Source organism: Rhopilema esculentum, chromosome 12 (assembly GCF_057945365.1).
Source record: "Rhopilema esculentum isolate cy_ngs chromosome 12, ASM5794536v1, whole genome shotgun sequence".
Taxonomy (NCBI): domain Eukaryota; kingdom Metazoa; phylum Cnidaria; class Scyphozoa; order Rhizostomeae; family Rhizostomatidae; genus Rhopilema; species Rhopilema esculentum.
Genome location: NC_142826.1, coordinates 10,459,336 through 10,484,245, shown reverse-complemented (window position 1 = coordinate 10,484,245; position 24,910 = coordinate 10,459,336). Strand labels below are relative to the sequence as shown.

Here is a 24,910-nt window from a genome sequence, read left to right as displayed (position 1 = left end):
ATTCAAAATAGAAAGTATATCAAAATCGATTTAAATTGTTTTGCAATTTTGCTTCGTTTTGACATTAAATTTCGGCGTGCTTTTAAATCAATAAGAATAGCTACGGTGTTTCTAAAATTCTCAAAGTGTAAAAACACGTGGCAAATCAACTGATAACTTGATGTGAAATTTCTGGTAACTAACCCCACATTTGAAAGCTCAGTTTCCGGATCAATCTCAGAAAATTAAGACAAAGAGAGTAAATAAAGAAAATTATGCAATGAAGTTTCGAAGTGTGTCCATAACATGTTAAAAATTAATATTTAGGTACCAATTATTTTTACTGATTCCCCTAAATAATTGTATTTTACTGTACTGATGACCGTAATTGATAGGTTCAGTTGAGAAAATGGTAGCAAATTTATTTCTCTGAGTTGGATAGCAATTTTTTTTTAATAAAAAATAAGAAACTCGAACTGGTCATAAATCAAGGGGTGTCACTCCTGCCAGCGCCCCGCCTCGATTTGATATAAACTGGCCTATAATGGCGGTCACTAGAAGTCGCTGTCGTAGCACGAACATGCTGAAGAAAATGCACTTTTTATTGGTCTTATATGTACTTTGTCATCTTTTGCAAAAAGCAGAATCTGGTGAGAACAACCCAATTGGAAAATCTGAATTTTCAGGTGACACACTCTTACTGATTGCTCTTTTTCTACAGCCACCCTCGTCCGTCCCCCCTTGATTTGGTTTGTCGTTCGGATCTATTAGTAATTGTTTCTGCCTGATATCTAAACTAGACTATAATTAGTAGTTAAGAGAAAACACGGTTGTGCTACTTTAACTTTGTTGATTATCTTAATGATCTTAGACGATGGGAAACAACGGCTTTTCCAACTGTATGTGTGAAAACAATGATCCAACCTTTCTCAAAGATCAAATCAGCCTCACTCACATCTATAGAAATTTTTATCACGTAAAAGCGCCTTAAATTAATATATTTTGTATGACACCAACATCATTAGAAAATTCTGACTGCATTCTTTTTTGGAAGGTTCAAAGAAATGAGAAAAAAATACATTTGAGGACTTATCCTGTGACCTCAATATCATAAAATGCAAATTATCTGGGACAAAGAAGTGCTGTTTGTGAATGCAACCATCACTAAACCTTCTCCTTCTAAGGGGACCATTCTTAGTAGTCTTTTGTGCCCTGGTGATTTCATAGGCATCACATAGTTCATACTTTGTTAAAGGGAAATCTGTCTTTTTTGCAATGAGCACTGGCACAGAAAGCAAGACACAACTTGATTTGAAATAATAGGTTATTACTTTAATCACAATTAAAGATTATGAATGTTTTCTTTATTGAAGACTAATACATAGAGGTTCTTAGAGAAAACTCTGCATTTACAAATGACTTTCTTAAATTTAAGAATGTTCAAAAGACATATCACTTATCTTTTTTTGGAATTTAATTTTATCTCAGTTTTGGTATTTGTGTCTAATATTTCCAACAACTGAATATGGTTTCATTAATGTAATAATTTTTTTAAATCTAGGTTGTGAAATTCAAATGGATGTTGAAAGAGTTGTGAGTATTTCATATTCATCAAATCTAATGATAATTAATCAAGTATCTGCTTTGTGAAAAATATATCATGTTTTGATTTTGTTGCAATATTCTGCTGTCTCGACAACTTTCATCTGATTTGCAAATAAACTACACTAGCTACAAACAAAGTAATCTATTCATTTTGACTAAATAATTATCATAAATAAAAATGCTAAAAATTTAACAAAATGTCATCATGATGAAGGATATAATTTATTGTCCTTCAACAGGAATCTGATGATCACATTTTTAGTGAAAGGATATTATATTGAAAATGCAGATAAAGTTTTCATGATATTAATTTTCTTAACTATAATTTGTTTTGATTGCTTTTATTTATACCTATTATGAATCATTTTCTTTTTAGCCTACTGTTCTTTTTAATGAACAAAAGCAAAAGTGGCTCATTACTAGTAAAGAACTTGAAAATAAATTTGGTTTGTAGCACATGTATAATTTTTCATTTTGAAATTGGTAAATTAAGGTGTCTGTTTTCTATCAAATCTACATTTTGCTATAAATTATTTCATTGACTTCTGTATGTTGCTTCATGCTGGTTCAAATATATTTTCTCTGAATAGACTACATCTAGAAGAATGAAGAAAAGAAGAAAATCAATTGTGTTGGTTTATTTGTCAAAATTAAGCTTTTTTTAACACACTGAAAAATGACAACTTCACATAAAACATGCTTTTATTATTCAATTAGCAATTTATTTATCAGTTTCTTTGGTTTCTTCAAACCTTTTGCTGAAGGACAGAATATTTTCTAGTTAAAGGGTTCAAAGAATTAGAAAAGTGCAATTATGCTGATGCACTGGAAACTTTTGATGAAATTCTAGAGGTAAGCTATTAAATTTAACTTTAACTGACATTTGATTAGTGGATGTTTTTTCTATAAAGGGTATTTTTTGTAAAACACACAATGCTTGAAATAAAAGACAAAAAGTGGAAAAAATAACAATCCTTGGACCATATTTGTTTTATTAAATCAATCAAATTTAATTATTGAACTTAATATCTGCTTTTTTGTTTGCTCCTGCTTTTCATTAAAATATCACAATTAGTGGAGATTTCAGTTAAATTTCTCTGACACATTCTCTTGATAGAATGAATCAAGTGATATTTTGTGGTTGGCTCATCTTGGAAAAGCAGTTTCATTAGCAAGAAAAGCAACAATGGTATGTAATTGAGTGTTTCATTTTTATTTCTTTCAATTTGAATTTACCATCATTAGTTCAACATAACTTGAAGCTTTGTCAATAAAAATTGAGCCACATTTCAGAAGAATTATTTGCATATCCAATGACATCAGGGGTGCCTACACTGGAGGGCTGGAGGGGCAACTGCCCACTCTGAAGAGGGGCAGAGGGGGCAACTGCCCACTCTGAAGAGGGTCAGAGGGGGCAAGAAGTGCTCTGAAATATAGGACTTCTATGAAAAGGTTATAGAATCTTATCGATAATTGATGTCCACTTTGGCCATCGCGTTAAATCAATTTCTATTAGAAAATATTAAAATGATGATAACACCAGCAAGAAAGGCAAAGGTTGACAAGTTTATCTGTGACAAGGTGGGCCACGAAAGGAGAGCATCAAAGATAAAAGTAGATAAACAAATGTCTTCTTCCCTCAGAATTAACTCAGGAGCCTCAGGAAGATGAAACGGTATCAAAATGGGCAATATCAAAATTTTACAACCAGCCCATTTATAACAGCCATGATTTTCATAAAACCAAATACCCATTTAATTTCATCAACTTTTTCTCTATGTTTAGAAGAATCTTTTATGGTAAAAAGCTCAGCTGTATGGGTGGCACATATCCATTAATATTTTATTATCTCAACCCCCCTTTTCATGTTAGTAGGAAAATTATACAATTTGCCATCAGCACCAACACTGCCCCTCCTGCCTTAATCTTGTGCAGGCGTCCCTGAATGACAACCTTTGAAGTAGTTTCTTTTGTTAATCTATTTCTCTATTTGCATTGCACCTAGATTTCACTTTCTTATATTTTTTTTACAAATTATGCAATCTGTACTGGACTGATTCTGTAATATCATTGATATATCTTTAGATAAATAAAAGCACTGAAGAGGCAATGAGAAATATAGAGAGGGCTCTGCAGATGAAACCTGGTCATGTTTTATGTTTACAGGCAATGGCAGAAGTAAGTTGAATTTTTGGATAAATTATATCACTGCTTTGTTTGATTAAAGCAAGCAGTATTTTAAGAAAGTATTCAATGTTGATGAAGCTGTAGACATGTTATTAGTTGATGCTGCATTTTTTTTCAATTTGCTCACAAATTTCTTACGCTTATCAAATATCTTTCTAGAAGTGATGCTTGCTTCAAATGGTAGCCCATAAGAAGATCTTTCTGTTTGATAGATTTAATTTTTTCTCATCTCTCATGCAGGTTCAGTTTCGATCTGGTGATCTGAAGAAGTCGTTTGAAACTTCGAAAGCTGTGATTGATATCCAGCCCGACGGACACGCTCATGTAATGGCAGGAATCATTGCTTTCAAAAATGCTGTAAGTGGGATGTCTTTGCAATTCATCATTCACTTTTAATGCTTATCCTGGGTATTGAACTGAGTCTGATCATTGCATTTATAACCTGATAGTTTCGCCGAACCGAGCCTAGTATTAAACGCGATATATATTGATACCGATATACTCATACGAAATTGCTTTGATTGCAATAAGAATCCTCCATTCTATGACTTGATCCAGAAGTCATCATAAGAGACCTTTACTTCTTTTGAGGGCAGACTCTTAAATCTTCAGTAAAAGGATGACCTAACCTGGCCGATTACCGCATGCTTGCCATCATCGCATGTCTTTTAGCATCTAGGATATTTTAACAATACCTTCAAGGGTCGCGCTGCAAATTTAAAGAGCTATGAAAGAATTACAACCTTAATATTAACTAGGTGGCTGTTTGATTTATATGGTGCTGATTTTTACCTGAGTCTCAAAGGAAGGGCAAGGAAACAGAAAGTGCCCCAAAGTCCCAAAGCCATCGTTAGTAGGGCACATTAGGTATAAAGTATCCTTAAAATTATGCTTAAATTTGTTAAATTTTCTTAGACCAACCCTTAGTTGAGTAAGACAAGACAGTCCTATTTGGTAATGAATTCCAGAGACCGATTGAAAATATGAGGGGAGCGGGTTTTTGACAGCGGATCTTTTTAGAATATAGCAAAGGAATCTGCATTTCTAATTTCTGGACTTAGCTCGTTTGAATTTATGTGCCTTTGCCGGTATTCTTCAATGAAGTCCTAACTGCGAAGAGACTACTGTGACTCCTGGAATTGTAAGATTGGGTCTGTTGTAAATATGAATGGCTAAGTACAGAGGTGGAATAATTGAGGAAAATTTCCCCTGATTAAAGACCCTTATCAACTGCCTGTCTGTCCCTTTATTGCTCTGAAATAGAAATGTTGATTTGAAAGAGGTAAGTAAGATACACGTTGCAGATTCTTTTTGATAAGTTACACGCTTTCCTAGTTTCGTGGGCCGAGAAAAGCGCTTTCAGTGAAAACTGGCTAATTATAAAGTTTTCTAGATGCAGTAGCTCTCCTATTTGGCGTGGCACGGTAGTATGACGATATTCATCAATGTACAAGTACTGATTACGGAGATCTCTATGGCACTGAATTGACGGGCGCGGCGCGGGGACTTTGATCGAATTAGGAAACCCGACTTTGGAACAAATATTTTAAAATCAAACAGTAGCAATGAAATCATCAGGCATAAAGCTATTTATCATTTGTAACTCAGGATAAACCGTCTACTCCATCATCGGTTACACAGTGACTCCCAACCCATCTCTATGTACAACCTCTCCTGCGACGTCCCTCTTCGAGTCCCCGTCACAGCTAGAGCAGCCTATTATGAACAGACTCTAATTTTTCCATCAAATTTGGCAAGATGGTGTTACCGCTGAATTCACACAATTGGACTGGGATATGATGTTAGATCTAAGATGGTATTCTGTCAACTAATCGCTGGCGTATGCACTCTACTAATAGAGTTTTACACGAAACTGCGTAAACGGCTGACTTTTTTGTCTTTTTAACGAAATCCTCTCCTGCAAATAAAGAGGTCCCCCAAAAACAGACAAGAGCAACACAATCAGAATGGAACTTTTTATTATAAATCTACAACGCGAATTTTCTTTGTTGCCCTTTGGTTTCAAAAAGGTTTTGTACTCCGATCATCGATGGGTGGAATTTACTTCTGTGTCCGCAAGATATCGCTCCTTCTTTCTCGCGACATCTAGTTGTTACGTTAAGTAAAATGCAGGGGATATTTACCATTCAATGTAGTGGTACAATTGTTAAGTAGGCCCCGTGAATTCCCTTGCAGTGGGCTCATAAGTCCCCAGTAGTGGGTGCACTTTTGATGAATATTTGTTGAAAATGAATTTTAATTATCTCCGTTGACTGCTTGTTTGTGTGTTTAAACCTAATTGCTACTTATTTTCAACCTCATTCATTGTGTTTAACGGAGCATGCGTGCCCCCTTGTTTATTGATTATTCTCTTGATTATTCTCTGTTGCATCACAGTAAGGACAATTCCCTAGTGCAACAAATATTCTTTAAAAGAATTTCCTTATCCCCTGACAAGAAGACCATTTATCTCTAGCTGAACATTAATACGAAATAACATTTACAATAATCTCTTGTGAAGATACACAGATTTTTACTGTTTGTTTCTGGAATTTCCACAGATTTATTGGAACGCAATGCAGTACCTGAAGACTGCATTGAAGTATGAAGCTGGAAACCACCCTGTTGTACATCAGTGCTTGGGTGAATCATTCATTGCTTTAGGAATGTTGAAGGTGCGTGATTCAATCTTATCTTTTCTCTGGTAGTGCAAGCTTCAATGCAGCTATACAGGAGATTAACAGGATCATTATTAACTTTGATTAGTATATCTTTTTACAGATGTCTTTTCTCAGCTCTCTCGTTTATATGTTACAGTAATTTTTGAAAGTAGTTATTGCCATAATCGTATATTTGAAATAAAGGTTTTGTCAAAACAAGAGTAAATGTTCGTTGTAGTAAGGCAGATATGAATGTAATAATGCAGATACAATAAGTTTGCTGCGTTGATTTGATACCGCGTCAAGAACTCCTTACGTTTGAATGCAAATTTCACAATTACGTGTTGCTTATATAGATCTGTAATAATAAAACAGACAGCAAAGAAAGGCAGTACGTGATCTTCAATATTGATGGCCATTGACAGCGCAACAACATGAAGTGTTGTAAAGGCTGCAGGTAATACTAATAGCATGTTGAACTAACTCGTTGCTAACAAATTTTCTTTAGGATGGTATAGCTGCCTTGCAAGATTGTCTAGAGATTCAGCCGGAAAACTCAGACGCCCTGAAAGCCATTGGAGATGCTTTCAAGTAAGTCGTGCGATATATTATTTTGCTTGTTTAACCTTTGCTATGATTTCCTAATTTTCATCGAAAATGATTTCTATCGAATTTTCGATGAATTGAGCCCTTATATATTTCTAACCCTCAATAACCGCAATCTTCGATAACTCGAACCCTTCATATTTCGAACCCTTCATATTTCGAATTGTTCACCCATGTCCTTTGAACCTTTCCCATCGGAGAAAAGGCGCCATCATGAACACCCGAGTGCCTCTCCTTCCTTCCTCTGGGTGTTGTCAAGTTTAAAAGGGTACTCTCATGTATGAAATAGCTCAAACCATAAATTCCGTCTGCCATTATGGTTAACTTAATTCATAAAAAGTTGTCTCTTCTAATGAACGAACCATATAGTTTTTCAGATAATTATCTCTACTCTCTTGCTTTCTTTAGCATAAAAATCTTTTCAATGTTTTGAAATCCTTTCAGACATCGTGTTTGTTTTAAAACTTTTTTATCTGTGTGCTTTCCCCCATCAAAACCAATGCAATTAAGGTATGTTTTGGTGAGGTATGGATTTTTCATTTGGGCTCAAAAAACATCACTATTTGATACAAGTTGATCAGAGCTAAAGCTGTGGTTTTACTCAAAAACGAACCCTGGAAACCTCGCTAACTCAAGTTGCAGCGCTGACTTTGCCACAATCAAAACATAATTTCTTTGTTGTGTTGAGCTCCGTTTCGATGAAAGATCGACCAGACATCATTCTATTATGGTGCTTCAGTCACAGCACAGCCCCGGGTTGTCAGAGAGAATGTTGCAGCGATGTATTTCGCGCTATGGAATGCGATTTGGGTGGCAAACCCAGCCAATCATCTTCTGTAGTAGTAGCAAGTACAAGACAGTAACACTTTTCTCCCTGAGGAGCCTAATTTTTTGAGGAAAATCTTCTATCAGTATTGATGCTATTGAATTGCTGCGCAAGATGCATTTCCAAAGAGATTTAGCAAGCAGCAACACACTTTGATATTGTGTTTTGTATCCAATCTGTAACTAATCTAATCTATAGATGGAACTTATCTCCAACTTAAGCAAAAGTAGTTATCTAATTTGGACGTCTGTTATTTTAGGGAACTTGGTGACGACAAACTCGCTTTACAGTATGTAAATTCGGCACTGAAATTGGATAGGAGGGACCTCAAGGTAGGTCATTTGTCCCCGTGACTTATCTTGCCATGAAATTGAGAAGGTTAAAATTGCGGAAAGAAAACCAAAGGACTGCAATGGTTAAGTGAAATTTTTGATCAAAGAAAATAATTGTGATCCTGGCAAACTGTTTCATATAGTTTCATGGAGAAACAAGCGAATGTCCGTGTCATAGAAGTCTAAGTTGCCATCAAGCACACGACTTCTTTGACTACTTGTTCAGTCTTCGAAACTGTTCTCAATAAATGTGGGGTGGAGTTTGTTTTGATTGCGGTATTTCGTTAATTCCTAATAATTTATTTTTTCTGTGACATCATTTTAGAGAATAGTGCCAACATAGAATATACATTTGGTTAGCTTTTGGTCAACACAAAGCGTTCCATATTCTGATTGGTACTGATTACTAGTATTCAAGCCTAGAATTCAAACGGAACGTTTCTGCTTTTAAATACAATCAGGATTTATTTCTCGCGTGGAGATTTTTTCCAAATTTTCACCCAGCTATTGGTTCACTTTAAGGCTCTAATGATAAGAGGACATGTCCATTTTTCATCTGGACGGGTGCATGAAGCAATTGAAGACTATAGTGTAAGTAGAGATCAGAAATTTTCTGTTAATATCAATCCTGATGGAATTTATCACGATTTCTTGTTCTTCTGTAGTTTAACTCAATTGCCAATCATATTAAGAAAATTTACGCTATGTTCCAACTGGACGGCTTGCTTGAGCGTAACAGATGAGATCTCATCTTATAAAATATTTGCAAGTTGATCTAAGTTACTTATTTTGATCGCAGAAAACCTAGCAAAGTGCAGTCAAGCACGTTGTCAGCTACATCATCAGGTTCTAAGTCTTAAGGTTATTCAACATATCAGCAAATCCTTTATATCCTAGAATTAGTTATTTTTATCGATCCTCTTTATCAACCCTTGCCTGGATTTCGTTGTCTCGGGGATCGAAAGTTTTGCCAGAGATTTGCAGTTGATTTGATGATGTTGCGTATCCGATGATGATGTTTGAAATGTCTTCTTCAGACCTGTTACCAGTTGGATCCAAGTCAGTATGGGTGTCAGTACATGAAAGCACTTGGGCTTGCTACCATTGGAAGATTTTACGAGAGTGTTAAAGAATCTACACAAGTAAGTAAAAGCTGGAAGTTAACGAAAATTAGCAACTTTTCTAAGATTTTACCTTTCTACATTTGAAAATTTGTAAATGTCTCAGAGTTTCAATCTTAAGGGTGTATCTGTAGGAAAAATATCACTTGAAAATGCATCGTTTTCAAGAAAGGGATTTTCTCATGAATCGGTATACCGAGCAACTTTGTTTTCAAAATATTTCGTGACAGGTTCCTCAAAAGCTCTAAGGTTCTTATAACCGACCTTACGGAGGAGACTTCGTGGCCTTCCATAGTGTCTATTCCGTAAGGCTTTTTCTGCAGTGAATAAATTCTATGTTATTGCAAAAGTATGCAAATTGAGAACGATATTTTTTATTTAATCGTCAAATGTTTTCTTTTATATTTAGAGTTTGTAAAGAAAGCAAGAGTTTTTGCTTTTTGTTGCAGGTTATGGTGTCAAATCAAGGCTCAACATTTGTTCCTGAATATAGTCAGTCTTTTTATTTGCGAGGTAATGCTAATGTGAAAACTTCTTTTAGAAAATTCTAGAGCCCTCAACGCTGGTATTTACTAATAATAATTGGCTGTGAAAGTTTTATTTATAAATTGATCTCCAGTTACATTTCCAATTCCTCCGTTGTTCCATTCCCGCCATTACTTTTGAAAGTGCGAGGTTTTGTTGTTACAAATGTAGACGTAATAGGCCTGCATCGCTGAATTTTCTTCGCGTCTTTTTTGCAGAGTTTTCCCGCTACTTGCATTCCCACCTGGACACTCCACTTCACGAATACAGGTTTGACGAAGATATTGCAGATAATCTGCGGGAGACGTGGGTTAAAAATCTTCCTTGGAGTGGAAAGGTTTGACTATGACTTTTATGATTAAAAGACTTTTATGGTTTTAGCTTAACAAAGCATCTGACGCTCACCTTTTTGCTATGTATTCAGGTTCAAAAATTGTGCCTGAAGGCAATTCTTTTAAAGTAATGCATTTCTTGTCGGCTTCAGAAAAGTAGACTTCCAGGCCCCCTTATCAACAAACAAATGTATGAATGGGCTAGTTCCACAATATATAATGGGTCTCATTATTCTATATACTTTATTCCACATGTTCTTAACAGTTCTTCGTCCAAATATTTGATACAAATGCTAACAACAAAGACAAACATAGGATATAGAGCATTTTAATTTGCAACACTAACAATGTTGCAAATTACAACAATATCCGTTATCTAGGCCTATGTTTTGTCTGTCTGTGAATATGATTTCCAAGATCAATGATGACATTTTGAAGCAATCTTAAAAAGCCGGGTACAATTTGCATCATCATAATTTATTTTGTTTTAAAAGAAAATAGCAGCAATCAAATGACTTAAGGGACCACCAGAAGTTTTGCTATCTCCTGTTGAAACAAATTCTATGATGATGACAGTAAACTATTATTATCGTTATTATAATTATTCTTCCTTCTGTCATACAATTCTGCCATGCAATGCTAAACTGCCTGTCGCAATGCCCTAAAACCCTCTCCAAACTTTGACATTCAAACCCTATGGAAAAATACCAGTCATGGCACGAATCTACAGTACGAAATCTATCGTAATACTAAAGAGGTACTAAAGGCTGTCAAATCAGACGACAAAGAACGTCTCTCAAAACTTACCATCTCAAGTAGCTGCAATTACCTTTCTACTGAAACATTCATTGTAAAAGCTGAACGGTATTTGGTCAAGTACACAGAGCAATTTGCCTAGTAACATCTTTCACTTTACCATCAAGTATCTTAGCAACACTCTTCCAACTCGTAAAAATCTGCTGAAATGGAACCTTAGTCAAACATCTGATTGTGAATTCTGTCTTCTTCCAGAAACACGTTGTTGTTGCTGGATGCAAAATGTACCTTGACCAAGGCCGCTATACTTGGCGTCATGATTCTGCATCGAACTATCTAGCCACTTCCTTCCAAGCAATAAATAGGTCTTCTCTCTACGCAGATTTACCAGGCTTTCTTTCCCCTTCTATCATAACTGGAGATCAACAACGCCCTGATTGGAGATCAACAATACTGTCAGAAAGTCAGAGAAATATGCCACCCTCATATCTGACTTAAAACATCGGTTTAGGTCAGTTTCATTTGTCGATCTTTCTATCAGGTCACTTGGTATTTTTGGCAACTCTTGCAGCTCATTCATGGACATGTATGACTCTTTTGTCCATTGATCATCAACAGAAACGCTATCTCATCTCCAAACTTGCAAGCATCTCCATTCGCACCACATACTATATATTCTGCTGTAGAAACAAAACGTGCACTGATCTAGAGCTACTCCCCCTTTAAAATTTTTCTTTCTTTTCTCATTACTACGATTGTGATTTTACTACGATTTTATTTTGTAAAAACAGGCTAGCCAGTTACAAATTACCTTATAAAAGTGAGATTTGTAATTGTGGTTTTAACTGGATTCAAAATAAAAAGTTTCCATCTACTGTTTGTATTTTGCATAGAAAAATAAATCTTGTTCTGATCTCGATATAATGAATTTATAACGCCTTATAATTTATAATTTATAACGAATTTATAATGTTTTTGTTATAACGTTATTCGAAAGATAAGCCGCCAACTGACGCTGCCTAAGTTGGGTGTATGAAAGGAGTTTAAAAAAAGTTATTCTTACCCCCAAAGATAATTTTTTTGTTTTTTGGTGTTTTTTAACTGTTTTATAACAGTAGACAGATGCAATGGTTTTTATTTGTGAAAACGCATTTTCTCTCTCCAAAAAAGCAGGGGAAAGCTCTTCTAAACCTCTGTTCACTTGCTGACCACCTTTGTTTTGGAACCTGGTCTTCTTCCCATTGTTTTAGCACCTTGCACCCTTCATACATCGTTTTTTATCATTGCGACTCTTGATTGTTTCTGTTGCTGACATATCATTTTCTATTACTTTCGAGTAGTATGTTAGGAAAGGACTAGCTCCCCTACGAAGCCCGCTACGCGTGCTTGCCAGTGACCCTACGGTACGGTACATAGATTAAGAGGTGTTTTAAACTCGATTTGAAAAAATTGGCTCCGCACAGGTCACGTGACAAAAAATTGCTTGCACTCTTGTGCGCATTGAATTCGCACTCCTGTGACTATCGCTAGGAAGGGGATTGGAATAGCTTTCTTTCTGCACTCGCCTCTTTTCAACATTTTGTCTGATTCAGTATTTTAGAAAACCTTCAAAGAAATAAGAACGACTCCATTTGAGTGGGACAACTCCATAGAACTACAAAAATAATGTTTTTGATTACCCTTCCTGTATTTGTAAGGGAAGCAATTCTGTTCCAGCGCTCCTGGTTTTCTCATTCTATTTTCGAACTTATTCGAACTCATCAACGTAGCGTTAATTAAATAACCAGAATTGAGTTACTCAGTAAACTGAGTAGTGAACAATTTTCTTTGTAGAACTACACAGAACAACCAGGGATTGAGCCCCAGATTAAGTGAGTTTGATTCGCTGGCTACTACTTTCAAGAAATAAACCTGACATATTTAGATTCATAAGGGATGTTCTTGTTTGTTGCGTCTTATTAGGTTTAATGTGTTATGATCATGTGTGATAATGTGTTATTTATCTTGTTTATTATGCTAATGGAAATCAATTCAAAAATTCTAGTCACTAAGCAGAGTTTTTAAAAATTCATGGCAACTTTTATTTTAAACTATTTTACCTTGTTTTAAATAGATTATGGATTTTTCATTTACAGTGATGTGGAAACAATTAATTTCAAAGAATTATCCAATGATGCAAAGGTAAGATCTGTGGTTTTAAATCGCTTTTGCATTTTAAAATCTCAAGACATCTCTCTAGAAACTAATTTTGTGGAAATTACCTTGATCGGATTTCTTCACTATGCTGTAACGTGCTGCATTGCTGAACAAGGCTACATCGAAAGAATTAGGGCCAAGCACCACTTATGGCCAAGCACCACTATAACTTGTATCGCAAAAGTTCATCTTTAATGGCTGATCAATAGTTATTTGTATAATACGCCATAACAATACGTAGAATGCTAAGATAAAGGCATCTGCTGCATTCAAAACAACGCTTACCTCACCGCAATTGATCAAGCTTACCTTGAATCCACTTGAAAATGGCAATACCGACTTGAAGCAACTTGAAACGACTTGAACTCACTAGTTGGTGAGACTTCTTGAAACATCTGGCCAAATTTTCTTTCGATGCGATTAAGTCTTGGATGTCGATACACAAGCCACTTCCTATTTACAGTGTAGTGAAAGTACACAACATGAATATTAGCCCTTTTCTTTGCCCATAAGTATTATTCCAAATAGACAGGTTTTTATCCAGAATATAGCCTATTAGAGAGGTTTCTGAGTTTATGAAGAATATAAAAGTTTATAAATATAAGCTGAAAACTAGCAAATTAGAAGGAATGCATTGCAGCCTATTCATGAATTGATTCGCGAGCCAGATATAGTTTTGTTAATTTAATCTTTCTTTGTAATCTTAATAAATGAGCCCATCAAAGAATGTGACATCAGGCCTAGTTATAATAAGCGAATGTTGGCCCTTTTTCTCATGAGGCGGGTACCTTCTTGTCCTTTTTTAAAATTTTTTAAAGATGGTTCAGAAAAAATGAATGGTTCTGTAAATTTTCAAGTAACCGTTAAGATTTCATCAGTTTCATAAGAACCCCTGTTTATATATTGGGCTCCCAGTACTGAAACTATTAATTTAGAATTAATCTCATTTTGAAAGGTGCCTTAGGCTCTGCTTTTTTGACAAGCAAATTAAATTTATTTAAGTTTAATGAATAATATTAGAACTGGCTGTAAAACTGTCGTTAGAATTTATTATATTATTGCCCGATCGACATAACATGGTTTAATAGTCAAGCCCATCAAAGATTTTTTCGCCACGCCTTATTTTGTCAACAAAAATTAAATGTAAGAGATTTTTATTCCTTTATTATTTAATTCTCTAGCTTTATATTAAAACTTAGTTGAAGCAGGTGAGCTGGTTGATTAAATAAGTTTCTAAAGGTTTTTAGACAGTTCCTTTTATTTCAAAGTTTGGAAGATGTAATTATACTGCATTTCGAGATTTCATTTTGAAATGGTTTCACGATAAAAACGAGTATTGTTCGTAGGTTGTTTAGATTCAACCTTACATGCTATTGTTCTGAAACAGCTTTTTTTTCTTTTTTCTTATATATTCTCATAAAATTTACAACGACAATCAATTACAATACAAAAGCCTAGGGAGCATGGAAATGCATAACAACCCTAAGACTTACACTTAACATAGAGACACAAATATTACAATAATAAGCAACAAAAGTGATTGGAGTGGTGTCGCCCATCGTTCCAATAGCGTTGCAGATATGACAAATACTCACAAAAAGCTATTTTAAAATGAGATATCAAGTCTACCTATGTTCCTTACTAATCAAACAGATTTGCGCCCAGACATGATGAGCGACACCACTCCAATCGTAAAAGGAATAAAATTTACACAAAAGAAAAATAATTTACACGAGAGAGGTTTTCACGCAAAAGTTAATAACTTATTGGAACCGTTCTGAGGCCTGAATGTATTTTAATGTTGCATCAAGAATGTTTGTATTTGAATCAAAAGGTAACTTTCCATGGCCATAAAGGAGTATTTGCAATAGTTCTTTGTTTGGAGGGTTAGATAGGCCATGAGGACGCAATATTGTATTAACGCTGTCGAGAAGATCACGTCTGTGTATGTCATAGGCACTGCAGAGCAGCAAAAAGTGCTCCGTCTCCTCAATACCATCATTTATCAGGCACAGGGGATTAAAAGTATCGCTAAAATTATGTTTAAATTTGTGGTAATTTAGCTTACTTAGTCCAACGCGTAGCTGCGTTAAAACAGATAAAAGTTTTGGATCATGAATTCCGTAGACCGATTTAGAGGGTGGACGAATGAGTCCTAGAAGTTGTTTCTTGAAAACATTCACTGAGCGGGATTCACAAATTTCAGAGTCAAGTTTTTCCTAATCCGACAAGCAGTTTGGGTAGAAAGTTGATTTAGATCTCTTTGTTCTCGCACGTATTTGCCCTATTGTAGCTTGCCTGCGCAGACTGTGGTTTGACTCCTGGCGTTTGGGTATAGGATTTCTTGCGTAATCCGGAGTTAAATTTTTCATAATCTTATAAAAGAGGACAAGACGTCTACTCCATCGACCGAGGTCGAGAGACTCCCAGCCAAGCTCTTCGTATATTTTTTCACGCGTTGTGCCCTTCCAAGCGCCAGTTACTGCTAATGCAGCAGAATATTGTACCGCCTCAAGTTTCTCCACTTGATTAGTTAATTTAAAGCTATGACTAAATTCACATGTTTTATGAGGGAAATGATATATAACGGCTTTCGCTCGCCCCGAGTTCGTTTCCCCTATGAAAAAATAGAAAATAATGTCCACTTATGAATTTATCTCTTTTCGTCAAGTCGCTGTGGGTTTGAATGCCTTGCGTGCGCTCGCTCTATGGCCTTGCAGCGAAACAGCAGAAAACAGACTAGATTACAGAGAGTTTAGCTGTTTTCTAGTAAGATGGTGCCATTTTGGATGCTGAAGTCAAATTTCACATTAAAAGCTAGGACAGACAAAAGGATTTTGAAACCCGTCATTTCAGATTTCCAGCAGAATTCAGCTCTTCTCTTTTATATATCAAAAAAGAGAAAACTCAAACGTTCTGCCTGTTCCAAAGTTATAGATGTTCAAAATTGAGAACATTGGTCCATATTCCCCATTTTTCTTTGTAGCCTGCCTTTTTTGATGACAAAATGAAGAGAAAAAACAATATCTTATCCCAGAATGGTCACTTTTGAAATGTAAAAGTGCTTAACTGTTCAGACTAATTACTTGGATAAAGCTTTGGTTGGATGTATAATGACAAAGGACAAATGGTCTTACTGATACCATCACAATGCAAAAGAAGCATACACTGTCATTAATTCAAAATGGAGACGTTTGAGAAATTTGGGGTGATTTTCACATAACCTTATCTTTAAAACAGGTTATCATTTGGATCTGAATGTTTACATGATTTCAATTCTTGATGGAAGGGAGAAGTAAGCCAACTTTTCTAAAAGTATGAAATGGAAGTGTCGTGCCAGTTTTAGATTTATCTAGAAATATGCTGCGATAATTAATGAATCTGCTTCTGTTGGCTTTGGGCGATAGAATACTATCACATTTTCAATGGAGCTGTGCCTAGTACATCATTATATCAAAGGCTTTGCTAAAGCTGCAAGGGCTATTTCTGCAATGACTTAAACTGACAAACGGCATCTACAATGTACTTTCTTCAGCCACTATCCTAGCCTTTGACCATTCCTTGGCCAGCCTTTGTCTAGCAAACGCTTTTTCTCACAATTAGTGTGTTTTAAAAGATAGTGTTTCGTTTTATTCGATTTTCTGTGTGGGAGGAATATACAAATAGTACAAATACAAAATAGTAAAAATAGATGTTACGAAATAGGTTTTTCTGAAGGATGACCTGCTTTCATTTTCTGAAGTGAGTTCACTTTTTACCGAATTGTCGCCGCCAGTGGCATTTGATGGTTATAACGATAGTGAGGGCAGGGCTTGTCCACTGTTTTTAGGTATTCATTCGATGTGAATCGATTGCTTCAACTCGGCAATTGTGTGAGATTTAGTGAAGCACAAGCAATTGTATTAAATTTATCGAAAATATTGAAAATCACGTTTTGAAATGAATCAATTGTGACTTCCATTCGTTCGTTCATATGTATTGCATTTCAGAATCGTGTCACGCACAAATCATTTGATTAACCCTGTATTTGGGAAGGACATTTATTTTTTTTTATTTTATTGTTTGCTATTTACATATTTCAGATTCTCCTGTGTCGGTCTTCGGCGTTTGAAGAATTGATGCAGTACCACAGCGATGGGTTTATGCCCAATTGGCGCACAAACAAAGCAATGGGGCTGGCGGTGCTTGATGTTGCCCAGACGGCTTTGATGTATGATTTTATTTCAATAACCTCTTTTTTATCACGTCAATCTTGTTGGAAATCCCTGTGTTTTTTAAGTTGCACCTGAATTTCAAAAGTTTATTTTTTGGCAATGCACCTGATATTTAAGCATTGTACATATTTTACTTTGAATGGAACTATTAGATATCATAGTTTTCATGAAATTGACAATATTTCCCTCCAATGATTGTTCAGTTGTCCCTTTAATGTTGCTGTCAGTTGTCACATTAAGAAGGTTAGCGTAAGGCTTGGTTTTTTTTAATAAAGATTAATTCGTCTAGGTATTGGAAATCGCCAGTAAGTCTACGAAGTAGGAAGGGCAAGCGATTTAGCTGGAGAGATATCTATGATGTTGCTATCAAATGGCGCAAACTTGTGTCTATGTGGTACCCAGTTGTATGGCTAGATTTGTTCCCAAGAAATGTCATCGAAAGCGGACTGACAAACCACATTCTTTTTAGCGCGTAAGTTGAATCAATTATTTTCAATTCATTATGACCATTCCTTTTTCTAATACTGCATTGTGAAGCAAAATTTAGAGCATTAATCTAAAGTCTAGAGTAACTATCCATCCAGTCAAAATAAATGTCACATCCAGTCAAACATGTCAAAGTGTCAAGTCCTCTTCTCCCGCATGAAACAATGCTCGCCCTGCGTGGAACTTCTCACCTCCTTCATAAAAAGATCTTCCTTCCCGCAGAAGGATCTCTTTCATCCCGCATAAACGCGTTTCTCTTCCCGTCCCGGCTGAATAGCCCCATCTCGTCCCGCTTGAATGTAGAACAACAGCTATTTGATTTACTGAATACAAATCATACCTATGAATTGTTTCTTTTACGTTCTATTTCTATGGCATTCAAAATTAATAGGAAAGAATTAATACAGCTGTACCATAGTAATGACAACTAATTTTGCAATATGCATTTGATAACGAAATTAACGCTTGATCCTGAATGATGTTGTTATGTGAAAATTCTCGTAGTTGCAACTTAGAACCCTTCTGATCTATACATCAATGCATGTACATCTCTTCCTTACAGACAATGAGCTTTTGCGCGCGGCAAAGTTTCCATTCAAGCAATGGCAGTAAACTTCTACAGATTAACCAAAATTGCTTTAAGAATGTCTGAAAATGCATTTTTGGATGCTTGCGTAGCACAATGGCTCATTGTTAGCAACGAGTCTTTAAAAACACCATAGCCCTTTTTACACTACAAATTTTAACCTGTGTTAACCTTAACCTGGGTTAAACCCAGGTTGAACCCATTTTCGTTTACACTGCATTAACCACAAAGTACAGTATAGTGTAAATGCAAAGTTCGGTTGACCCCAGGTCAGTTTCGCCACGCATGCGCTTCATTGCCAATTGCGCTCATTGGCATCTTTCAAGATGGCTGACGGCAATGATGAGAATTTAACCCCAGGTTTGCGCTTATACTGCATTTTGAAGATCATTAGCCTGGGGTCAACCTAGGTTCAACCTACCTCCAGAGCAAGCTTAACCTTCGTTCAACCCAGGTTAGCTGCGTTCACACTACAAATTTTCTAACCCAGGTTAACATTAACCCAGGTTCAACCCAGGTTCAACCCAGGTTTTTTTCCCAGGTTCAACCCAGGTTCAATCCAGGTCAAAAGTTGTAGTATAAACTGGGCTTATGTCCCGTCAGTCAACCGTTCAGAGTTAACAATAGGCTTTGCAGCTCGTCTATTATCGAGAAAACAATAAGAATTAGCCGATTGGGTACGTAACAATAGGCTATTGTGTTCTCCAACCAATGTGAAATTTAAATGGCCATCTAAACGTGTCGGTACATAGTGCCTTTAATTGCACCAGGCACTATATAACAGACCGATAGACAGTGATCTTCATTACTATGTTTTTCAGCTAAAAATTCTTTTTATTGATTTATAGTGGATATCATCAAATTCCAAGATATGTTCCTTATTTTCCAAAAGTGTTTGAATTCGCAAAGGCGATGATTAAGAATATTTTTATGTAAGTACGCTTTTCTATTAAAATCTGTTTTGTTTACCTTTGGCTTCAAGGTAGCAATGTATTTTATATTATAGATGATAATGACTTCTGTGTTTTGAATAACCTCAATTTTGCCTTTTATTTCTATCGACATTTGGTTAAATGCACTTTATGTCTTTATAACTATTTTCGAGAGTATCTTTTTATCTCGCATTGTGCATTTCACATTCCTTCACATTGATAGCTCTGCCCGTGCTTGTTGGCGCTTGTTGGCCCTTGTTTGCCCTTGTTGGTCTTTGCCTTGAATTCGTACGCATTTTATGCCTCTGGACGACCTAAAGAGGCATGAATGCATTAGATGGGAGCAAGGTAACCTTTTTGCTGGAATGTCATACGATGGCATCTCTATCCAAAGTGTATAACTGTGCCATAACCATTGGAATCTTGCCATTTACCTCAGTTAAAGGCATCGCAGATTGGGCCTTGATGATTTCCTTGTGAAGTCACGGCTTTCCTGTTGCTTTGCCAGTGCCAACGAAACCCACTTTTTCTTATCAATAGGTACTGGTAAGGTCAACTGTATAAGACTCACGTTTGTTACGTCTTACTTGATAACATCTTTGACGAGAACAAAATCTTAAAGGGATGATTGTTTTTCAGACAAAAATTGTCTCAGAGAGCTCAAGAGCAAATACAAAAAGCTTCTGATGTTAAAGAGTTTGTAACAGTGCTACGGGTACGTTCTGGGTCATTAACAGTCTTTTTCTCAATTTCGTTGCAATGCGTTGACATCAGAAAGAAACACCTTTGTATAGTTTAGTAACTGTTATCATTTTGGAATAATTATGGGAGTTCTTTCCTCGATTTTGTTAAGCCTAAGAAGTAGTTCTGTCTGAAAAAGGTGATTTCTGCTAAGAAAAGATTTATCGTTGCTTTGGTTCTATGCCAAGTAAGGTCACTGCTATTCTGATGCTCTATCTCTTTGGGTTTTAAAGAACCTGAGTAAAAACAGGGAAATTAAATGGATGAAAGAAAAGAATAGTTTTTCTTAATTAGTTGTGTTAATGCTTGGCAAGACCACGAGTAAAAAGGGCTTATTTTGCAATCTTTTCTATTACCAGAAAGCATCGCCTTCTCTTCATGCTGCCTTTGCAGTTGCATTGCAAATACCAAGCACTAGAAGGAAATCTTCTCAATTAGATGGAGCTTTGCTGACATTGTCTGGCCAAAGGTAATCTTAACTATATCCTAATGACTTGTGTAATGGTTCATTTGGTTTTCATCTGCCAATGAGCAAGACTTTAAATATAATTTGTTGGTTTGAAGTTTAATAAAATCTCAGAGTTTATTGGATCTTGCAATACAGAAGTATCATGATATTTCAACAGTATAATGAATTTTAAAACATTTAAGAATTTTTGTAAACTGCAGAGCAGTACAGAAGAAGAACAGACTTTGAACAGTTGTAGGGATTTCGTATATAGAATGGAATTTCCGGTTTCTGGTCCCATGATTTTGTTAATCTAAACAAATTCTTATCAACTAATAATTCTTATATAATTTATATTTTATACTTGAATTTTCCACCTTTTTAGGGAAGATGAAATGTCTTTTGTGTTAGAGAGTGTTTCAAAACCCGCCAGAACCAACCAGTTCCATTCTGAGCTAGAATATTTATGGGGAAAGCTAGCAGAAGATGTTTCGAAGCATAGAAGTAGCAAAGTGAGTGTCATCTTGTTTCTTGAAACATTATGTAAATCGCAAGATTGGCTAATGTAAGGTTTTTTAACGATCTTTACAAGATAAGCAAGACGTGCAATGGTTTTTATGCACTATTGTTATCAAGAAGGACAATTGAAGATGTTTTTGCATTTTTCGGTTTTCATCGAATGTAAATTACTGTTTTACTTTTCTGTCATAAAGTTTTGGATATTGTATAGGCAGACCTTTACAATCTTTATTGAATAGAACAGGACGGTCCTAAGTTGCTGCTCAGAGCTAATACTTAATGCCATCGCCATTGTTATATTTAGCTGTCATGTCCCTGGAGGTATCGGGATTTGATCAAAGTAAGTCCTTCGATAAATTGCCTATAATTAACAAATACAAGCAATTCAAAAACCCGATACCTCCAGGTAAATGACATGTAAATATGATAACATCTGCAGAGAGAGTAGTTTAACAGCCTTTGAGCAGTCCTGTTCATTACATCCAAGGGCATGTCAGTATCCATATATTGATAAAAACACACCATCTGTCAGGACAGAAATTAGTTTAGGTTAAGAATGAAGCTGCATCATCTTGGAAAACTTATCTGTACGTAATCCCGTTCACAGCTACTTTGACCGCATCGCCCACACACATAGCAATGTTGTTATACACAAGGAACAAATGGCGAAATCTCACTAAATCTTTAGTTTTTATTTCATAAGATTTTGCACGATTTTCTACATCACCGATTCAATTAATTTTAACCATTCATTTGGCCTTGGCGCTTATCTGCCTTACCAAATAATAACGACCGTTCAACCGAGGAATGAATTTGATTTGGCCAATCAACAAGACTTTATTATTAGTTGTTAAAAGACTGATGTATATACAAATCAAATTATCTCAATATGTAAAGCTTATTAGTGTTAGCTCATCAACAGTTAAAACTTCCAAATCATGTTAAGTCAAAATACTTTTGCACACAAAATAGCTGTTTCTTTTACACCTATGCTATGCTGTTAGATTGTTGTTGATTGTGCTCATTTACGTTCTGTTTGTTTTTTCCCAAGGAGTCCTCAAGCGACATAAACACAGTTTTGACAATGTTGTACTACTTTTATAACTTTATACCACTTTCTAAAGGCAGCAGGTATGCTTTTTCACTATATAGGTTGAAATAAGAAACATTTAAAACTCCATGCTTAAAGGCTGTTGTGCAACCGACATGCGTGGCGGCAGCTGTCTTGATAAATTGATTGTATTTTGTATTTTCATGCAGTGAGATGTTAGACGATTTTGAAAATATTGTCGCAAAGCATGCCGCTTGCGCAAGAGCCCTTGAGGTTTGAAAATTTCAAAAAATCAAACTTTGTCTCATACAAAGTTTTGAAAGAAAGAACACAATAGGAAGTTTTGCATGCTACAGCTACGTCTCTTAAATAGAGTGATATTTTCGAACCATGACATTGTCATTCTTTCGTTGTACCAACAAAGAGCTCAATCACTATGTTACAACAGGCTAAATCGTAAATACATATATTTTTCTTAAAATGTATCCTGAAATATGTTTATATTCTAAAATAAAAAAAAGAAATATCATATCTCTCTGATTAACCTATTCTGGCAAGTCCTTTTCTAAGCGACTTACTAAAATTAATTATATTAGAGGATCCCCGTAAGTTAGTTATTGTTTTTTTTGCTTGTATATCTTTAAAATACTCTTGTTACATGTTTGTTTTTTTATAACAGTGCTGTGGCTTACAGTGTCGCCTTAGGACTTCTATTAGCGATAGGACAGGAGGTCACTGGGCCTATCCCTATTGGAAAGGTAAGCATTGTTTTAAAAATTACAGCTAAATTTGATTGTTACTCTTTATTCAAAGGCTCCACCTTGCTTTAAATTTTTTTTATAATATTTATAATATATTTTAATATAATATTTTTAATATTTTTTTATAATATTTATAAATAAGTCTTTTCTGTATATTACGTACTGCATATTGTATATTCCATACTCCACGCTTGTCATAAATATTTCGGTGATATTAGATTCTAGTAAATGATTTTAAGAGACTACTAGAATCATGGTAGTTTTCCTTTCTGAAGGAAACTTTTTCACTGGCTAAAGATATTTCTCGTTAATGAATCAGTGTTATGAATCAACATTTTTTTCGAAGTTTATTTTTTGCTTAAAGTTACTGAATTTTTAATATTCCTATATGAAGTCAGGAACAGGACAGGTTGAAATTGTACAAATACTGCTTTTTAATATCATGATTGATTTGTGCCCGTCAGTCACATTTGGGTTAATTCTGATCTGGTTTCAACTGTGAAATGTCAATTATGCAACCCTATCTTTTAAAAGCGTATTGATGAAACAGTCAACTGTAGAATTGACTGTAAATGTTTTGTATCCAGCTTTTGTTTAATTACAGCTTGCTTCATTTGTCACCCTTTTGATGCCCTTCACCATTTTGGTGTTTTGATAATCTATCATTTTTGTAGATAGCAAACGCTTTTCACCCTATGCTTGTCAATCGAGCTTAAAACGGAGCTGCTTCTTAATGTCAAGATTTATTTGTAAAATATTGTCGCTTTTAAGGCGAGACTGTTGAGACCTGAATAATGTTGGATCGTGAAAGGAATGTTGCATCCAAACGATTGTTAGGTTCAATGAACTCCTTGACTTCAATTTAGTGATACTTCTTAGCATGAAAGATACGTTGATAGGGACACGAGTTCAGAAAAGATGGTAACCTTTCTCTTTTTGTTATGTAAACGAAACTTGATTGTTTTCGTCTGTTTCTAATATTTTTCACGCATTTTCGCATTATGATTTGTTCGTTACATTTTGACAGCAACCTGATATAGAAGCTCTTCTAAGTGGTTCGCCAGACGCATTTATTAAAGGCATCACACCTTGGCTTGGGCTGCACCGGTAACTTTCATACTTTCTTCTTATGGTTTTGCATGCATTACCTTTGTATGCTCGACAGTTTGTCTGTGTTAATCCCATTCGTTTTTGGTGTATGGCAACAAACATTTGTGTTCAGAAATTGATTTTCTCTCTGCTTTGCTGATTGATTTTCTCATGAGTATAATTGTATAGGTTACTACCTCTTCAACACTTTACAGAGCTCCTTTTGCTTTTTTCAGCATTCCAATTCAACAAATCCAGTCTTTGCCGTCTGTTCGTGACACATTTCCAACTTCAAGAGCTGTCTTAGAGGCTTTGAATTCCGTAACCGAGGACGAATTTTGTAGGAAAAGGGTCCAAGGCTATGTCAAACGTCTTCCATAGAAACGGTTATCTCAAAACTTCGTGAGAAACATTCTCCCAAACCACTTAAGGAATACTTTTGGTCCAGACCATAAAACAATGATTGTTTACATGGGTAACAATTTTTCATAACTGTGTTAAATTGTCTGATCCTACTGTTTGCTTAAAGGAACTTGTTTCAATTTGCCAGGTTAATTGAAAATTATCATGTACCAATCGGCCTTTGTGCCAATATCCTTATCGAGACTCAATAGTATTTATAAAACCCTTTCGCATGGAATTTAAATGTTTTTTATCAAAACGCCATATAGGTTCCCTTTTCTTTATCAAAATCCATTGATTTTCCCCATATTTGCAACAAAATTTTTCTAAAACTCGCATGATTGGTGGGAGATTCTTTCTGGCGACTTACAACAAAAGGACGTACACCTTCACTTATTTTCGTAAGAGTTGACAATTTCTAATGTTGGATTTTCTGTACTGCTGTGAATGGCTATCAGAAACTCTGTTGATTGATACAGTGTATTTTCTTATGTCGCTCTTCTCCGTCGCTTATATTTTGGAAAAATCTGATTTCAGCTTTGCTTTTCGAGGATTT

The 24,910-nt window shown here is 35.5% G+C and overlaps 1 protein-coding gene across 1 annotated transcript; it reads left to right on the top strand.

Moving 5' to 3' along the window:
• The first annotated feature begins 489 nt into the window (after positions 1 to 489).
• On the top strand, positions 490 to 24,828 carry LOC135681281 (tetratricopeptide repeat protein 13). The gene is made up of 26 exons (XM_065195661.2): positions 490 to 665; positions 1,541 to 1,572; positions 1,961 to 2,030; positions 2,366 to 2,436; positions 2,702 to 2,773; positions 3,670 to 3,762; positions 4,012 to 4,128; positions 6,333 to 6,446; positions 6,940 to 7,022; positions 8,123 to 8,195; positions 8,718 to 8,786; positions 9,233 to 9,337; positions 9,766 to 9,829; positions 10,060 to 10,178; positions 12,763 to 12,800; positions 13,065 to 13,110; positions 17,208 to 17,335; positions 17,629 to 17,811; positions 19,260 to 19,343; positions 19,983 to 20,058; positions 20,444 to 20,553; positions 20,918 to 21,044; positions 22,103 to 22,182; positions 22,782 to 22,860; positions 23,891 to 23,970; positions 24,189 to 24,828. Exons 1-26 carry the CDS (start codon positions 524 to 526, stop codon positions 24,331 to 24,333), a joined length of 2,400 nt encoding a protein of 799 aa, XP_065051733.1. The 5' UTR covers positions 490 to 523; the 3' UTR covers positions 24,334 to 24,828.
• Positions 24,829 to 24,910: the final 82 nt, after the last annotated feature.